The sequence below is a fragment of the Podarcis erhardii genome (genome assembly GCF_964252035.2).
Source record: "Podarcis erhardii genome assembly, chromosome: 2".
NCBI classification, from domain to species: Eukaryota; Metazoa; Chordata; class Lepidosauria; order Squamata; family Lacertidae; genus Podarcis; species Podarcis erhardii.
Window position 1 is genome coordinate 51,235,317 of NC_138498.1, and position 6,252 is coordinate 51,241,568.

Here is a 6,252-nt window from a genome sequence, read left to right on the forward strand (position 1 = left end):
ACTTTAGGCCTTGAGTAACGCAATGTTCATGATCAACTTTATTCACTCCTGGGCCAAATATTCAATGCCCCTTTCATCTCTGATGACCCGCTCTGACATATGTAGTCGACATGTATGAGTTCGTGAGATGACTGCTGAAAATCAACTACTTGTACAAAAATATTAAGATGGGATTGGTTCAATACAATCTTGGAAGTGGTGTGTTTTGGCAATGGAAAATACTGTACTCAGAATCACTTGCTTATAAAGCTGCAGAAGAACTAATGGATCCTCCTCAGTGTTAGCAGCACTACACCATACCCCCAACAGTCCCTTCAAGCAGGTGTCACATATTCCGTAGAGAACCCAGTTTGCCAAGAATAAGGGAAAAGCCATTCATTGCCATGAATGTCTGCCACAAACAGCAGTGCCATGAGCCAACTCTGGAACTGGCTAGTTGGCTGACATTTTGAGTAGCTTAGAATGCTTCTCCGCACACCCACAACTGCCAGAAAAACCACCCTATTCTGCCAGGCAAACACAAGGAATTTAAGTGCTATAGGAGAGTTGCCACTGTGTGGATTAAAGCCACAGAATCAAAAACATGCAGGTGGATTTTCGCCACTCCAGAGCTGTTGTCTGTGGCCAGCTACCTTATGTGAATGTGCCTTGTGCTTCGCTTTCCCCCTATGCAGCCCCATGTATTGGTTTCTAAGTCAATGTGTCTGTGACTCCCTAGAGAATAGTTGCCAGTTGATAGATACTAATGCAGGCAGTCAAGTACAACTGCGTGCATCACTGTCCAGATTTCAAGAAGTTACATACGATGTGCTTCTGGATCTATGAGTCTATGAAACTGTCAGTCACTGTAGTTGCATACTCCAGACTATAAATATGTCATCTGTGTCAATCAGCTCTTAGCCAAAAGCTATCTGGACTATGTGCCATATTTGGTGCTTTTCTCTCAGCAGAAAGGTCTAGGAGCAAAAACTCCATGAAAACTACCCAGCATTATTCCTCTGGGGAATCATGGTTCAGAAAGGTGTGGAATGGCTGTGTCTATGGTGAAAAACTACTCCTGGCTGCTGCCTACACTGTGAATAAGCCGGGAGTCCAGTCTACACAGCTGTCTGGCACTAAATTCACACCTCTTTGAGTGGGATCTACACTGGAAAAGCAATTTAAATCAAGTTTCACTTACAATATAATGCCACAAAAAAACCCCACATTATTTCCAGAGATTATGTATCCTAACCTCTTGCCTTCCCATATCAACATGATTTCTGCCATACACTCAAAGCCCACACACATACAATTGGAAACAAATCCCTTTGATTGCACAAGAATACACTTCTATGTAAATCTGTGTAGAATTGTTTCCTTAGGCCACTCAAAAGGCTCATGTGGTTCATTATACCATTTCAGAATGCAGGTGAGGATGGAAAGTTCCCCACTTTGTCCAAAGTTAGTTTGTCAGGGAGAAGGCTATGAGAAAACATTGACATGCCACCTTTTTTTTTTTTTTTTTTTGCAGGCAGAGCATTTTTGGAATGAGGGATATTCAAATATGCGACCCACTGCCTGCAATCTAAAGTGCTACAGTCTAGAAAGGACTCTAAATGCACAATTCTTCTGACTATATAATTCATCTTTCTGTTTCAATCCATTGATGACACTTGCCAAAGCAAATAAAGCAGTGTTAATAAAAAAGAAGCTTATCATTTCCATGTGAAATAAACATGCAAACAACAAAACCAAACAAGGCTACCATCATCACCCACAAATGACCAGGGTCATGTATGTTGGTCACAAATGTTGGTGTGAACAAGTCTGTGCAGCGTTTGCGCACCCCTGAGGAGGTGGTACAATGGCTTCACCAAATGCCCATTCATGACTGTAAAACCTGAATCAGGTGAGAACTATCCTACCACTCCTCTTCTCTCCATTACGCCACTGAGGTTCACAAGACAGTGGAAGCACAGCAGGGCAAAATATAGAGTTCACCTCTTCAAACAGAGTGTGCTGGCCAGGTACTCAAAGGACACTTGCATGTTGTTCTACCAAGAAACATCTCCCTTATACTGTCAAGGAAAACAATACCCATGCTTTTGCCCTATTTAACGGGTAGAGAAACGGGCATTTGAAGCAATAGCTCTTGTCAGCCAAAAGGATCATTATGCAGATCTATGAAATAGATGGAAGTATGCATGTGTCTGAAAGAAGACAAACCATTTTGTTTTGGTCAATAACTGTTTGCATCTCCAACCATTAATTAATTGAGCTGTTAACAAGATGCTGAGAAAATCAAGAGGAAATATTGCCCCGGGAAGCTTGAAGCCAGCGGCCCATGTTATCATGATGGTTATTTTTCCTTCAACAAATGAAAAACAGAAAAGTCGAACTGCTTTCTTGCTCTTCTACAGAGGCAGAAAAGTATATGCTAGTAATTCCTGATACCTTCCAATGCCTGGTGAATTAACAACAATGGCCACAAACTTGAAATGAGTAGCTCAGAATGCATCATGCTGCCTTGCACATAAATCATACATTTCATACTGCTGCACAATAACTCCATTTTGATGAAAAATCAGACTGCAGAAGAAAAGGCCTTTAATCTCTATCTGTTGCAATGCAGTCATTTTGTGAAACATCCTTTCCCTCAATACATAACAGCTATCAATGTGAATATAAAACCAAGGCAAATCAGGTTAACATTTCATTGCACCTTTTTCTCAAGATGCCTTTACTTGTGCTTGGACCAGGCTCTGGTTCACCCGTACTATGAAATTCATAGCATCATGACAAATTTCTGCAATGCTGCTGCAAAAAGAGGAAGGGGGAAGGGGGTTCTCCATAATATATGATGACAAAAGCTGAAATCCTTCAGGGTCTCTGAAAGAAATGGATAATATTCATTATCCCATAGCCTCCTGACATTTTAGCCTCTTAAGAATAATCTGATCCTGTGCTGGAACATAGGGGGCTTTGCAGAATCAGCTTTCAGATTTCATTGAGAACTCAGCAGCCCAGCTGTAAGAAGAGGCTAGTACTGTAGAGTAGTAATGGGGAGAGACGTCAGAGGCAAGCCTAGGAACCACCTCCCGCTTATAGTTACAAAAGAAGCATGTGACAGAAGCCAAGGCTGGAGCCTTCACTGCTGTTTCATCAGAGGTTAAGGTAGAAGTACAAAGCACACTTACAACTTTTTCCTTTTCAGGGCAATCACATGCCACTCTGATTTACTCCAGACTTTAACCCTCACACACATGCAGAGGAGAAAGTGTAATCCAAAGATTAATGCACTTCCAACCAATACAGTGGGACTAACAGCAGCAAACAAGTATTATGAATGTAATCAATTTCTGTATCATATATTAGCAACAATGCTGCCTATGTATGGATAGCTGCTCACACAACAGAGTTGGTGAAGATATTTCTGGACATTTTCACTCGCGTGTCTATTCATGCCCAATACACAAGGGCATGCCTCCCTCCAATTACATTTGCAAATATTTTTTATGAGGCAAGATGTCTCACTTCTCCTGACCCCCACAAAGTAGGCAATACTTTGGTTTCTGCTTTTTCAATATGGATAAATATATAGAAAGGCAACCAGAGTATTTGATACACTCCCCATAATACCAAAGGTTTCTTCCCCACTCCTCTCAAAAGCAAACAAGTGTTTTATTGATCCAGCAGAGTTTCCTAATCCACCCCCCCCCAACATCCCATAAATAATTTTTTGCACGGTTGTGGTGGAGCAGACATACCCTGCTTACAAAATATTCTGCCCTTAGTTCTTTAAACAAGCTGTCAGCATCTCCTACTTGATTCTCTGAAAAATTCCCCTTGCCAACATGTCCCATGACAAACCGGTAAGCTCTAGCACTGGCTCTGGAACGGAGGTGCTCAGACTACACGAGTCTGGGCTGGAGCAGGTCCAGCCTAGTTCTGTCTGGCACATAAACACACAAGACGCTAGGGACAAATCAGGATGATCGAGAGCAGGGCACCGCTGCTTGTTTGGAGCCCAAACACAGCAGACTTCGCTCTGTTCTCCTAGAAGCAAGTAAATGAATAAACTCAAGGGAGTGGGGGAGGAATGTGCCATGTCCCAAATCAAAGCCGTTTAGTAATCTCTGTTTATGAGGAGAGAGCAAAACGAAAAACGGGAGGGCAACGGGAGGTACGGGAATCGTAACCATGGAAAACTCTTTGCGATTGCAACAGGCTCCTGGGTTGAGAGATGCATATCGCAGCATATCGGCTCCACAGTCCCCCACTCACTCCTCCCCATGGAAAAGAATGCAGCCGGCTGCCTTTCCAGCAGGCACCCGCTCGTGATCAGCCGACGGCTGCCAAGAAACCCTTAATCTGATTTTAACATGTAGCCCAGTCCAAAGAGAGAGAGATCTGCAAAGTTGCTTATTTGTAGCAACTCAGACCCCCCCCCACTCCATTCCAGCGCGCGCGCGCGCTTCATCTCTCGCCCCCTCTCCAAAGCTGCAGGTATATAGCGAGCAGCCCGCATGACTCACGCGCACAACCAAGAAATTAGAGCTCCCACCAGCAAATCTCTAGGACACCGCGACGAGTGGGAGTGGGGGGAATCCAGTACCCATTTATTCCAGCTGCCCCACAGTCAAGCTGAACTGCTGCCAGTCCTGCCTTCATACATTGTAGAAAGGGGAGGAAAGCAACAGCCGCGCTTCCAGAGAACATGCCTGGAGGAAGAGGGGTGTGTGAATTAAATACACACTGGAAAGAATAATGGCTCTATTTACTGTCCCGTCCATTGCACCCCAACCTCTCTCATCCTAACAACATCCAGGAGAAAAATATAACCCCAAAGAGAGAATTGTAGGCAGATTCTTTATTTTTATTTTGCGGAGAGGGGAGGGAGGCTCTGCAGCTCCAACCGGGAGACGCTGCAAAAGCAAGGCAGCTCGCTTGTTATCTGGGGCAGCGGCAGAGCAGCGTGACCCACTAGTCCACGTGCGAGTGGTGCTGAAAAGTGTTCGGGCTACTCGAGTTTCTTCTGTTCGTTCCCCAGCAATAAGCGGGGGTTGGGGTGGGCTACCCGCAACCGAAGCTTCGCCGTAGGAACACACTACGTCTTCCTTCCGCCGGATCCTCTGTAAGTGCTGCATGGAGAGGAGCAGCACACGCCGGCCTCCCGGGCAGTCGGCTGCTTTTGCTACTCAGCCGGGGCTGTGCTCCGTCTGCACAAGCATGCAAGCTCCCTCCCCACGCTCCTCCATTCTGTCTGGTGTCTGGAGGAATCCCGGCTCATAGAGCCGCACAGATCCAGGCTCCGCGCTCTGGAATCTGTCAGAACAGCCGTGCATCTAGCTCTCTTCCATTTTCCGCTGTCGGGGCATGAAGAGGAACAAGGAAGGGATCCGCTACAGAGAAATCAAAAGTCCTTACACACACGCACTTCCCGCTCTCTGAAATATGCAAGGTGCCTCGTAGATCTAAGTAGACTATAATAATGCTTCTCCCGCCCGCCTCCCCACTCCTGGGCACGGCTGTTCTGTGGGGTCTTATGCCCCAGGCTTCCAAGTTGGGTCTGAGCGCGCGCGCAAACACACACACACACACACACACACACACACCGGTTCCTTCCCGGAGCCCTAAATTCTATGCAGAGTAGATGCGGCGTCCTTGTGAGCCCCAAACACAAGTGCATGTCAGAACGGAAATCCTTGCGTTCCCAGCTCCCCAGTACATGACGGGTCTGGGTCCCGCACCCCCCCCCCCATATTTCGTGGTGCATGACAGATCCGGGATCCATACCCCCCCCCCGCGATTCCTCGACATATAACAGATCTGAGTCCCATTTACACGGCATTCCCGAGGGGGGGGGGGACAGATGCCGGTGCACGGTGGCTCTGGGGTCCCTGCACGCCGAGACCCCAGTCTCCCTCCGCTCCAGACTCAGCGCCCCCCGGTCCCCGTCCCCGCCGTGCACGGGAGCCCCCGCTGCCCCTGTTCGGAGACTGCGAGAACCAGAGGTGCCGGGCGGGCGGGCGTGCGCCTGGAGGAGGCTGGGCTGCAGCGCCCGGAGCCCGTACCTGGCTGTCGGTGAGATAGTTGAAGACGAAGGAGGAGAGCTCTTCGTCCAGAAGCGCGCTGCAGTCCGGCCCCGGCTCCGCCATCTTCCAGCTCCTCCGGCAACGGCACGAAACAGCATGCGGCAACAGCCACCACGAGCAGCAGTCAGGAGCCAGCCGAGCCGGGCGGCGGGGCGGGGCCTGGAGCCCGCCGGTT

The 6,252-nt window shown here is 47.7% G+C and overlaps 1 protein-coding gene across 1 annotated transcript in view; it reads right to left on the bottom strand.

Moving 5' to 3' along the window:
* Positions 1-6,212, bottom strand: part of PPARGC1B (PPARG coactivator 1 beta) — a 105,608-nt gene extending 99,396 nt beyond the window's left edge. The window contains exon 1 of the mRNA XM_081852042.1: positions 6,057-6,212. Coding sequence (XP_081708168.1) covers positions 6,057-6,140 — 84 coding nt within the window. The 5' untranslated portion in view covers positions 6,141-6,212. The remainder of the gene's footprint in view (positions 1-6,056) is intronic.
* Positions 6,213-6,252: the final 40 nt, after the last annotated feature.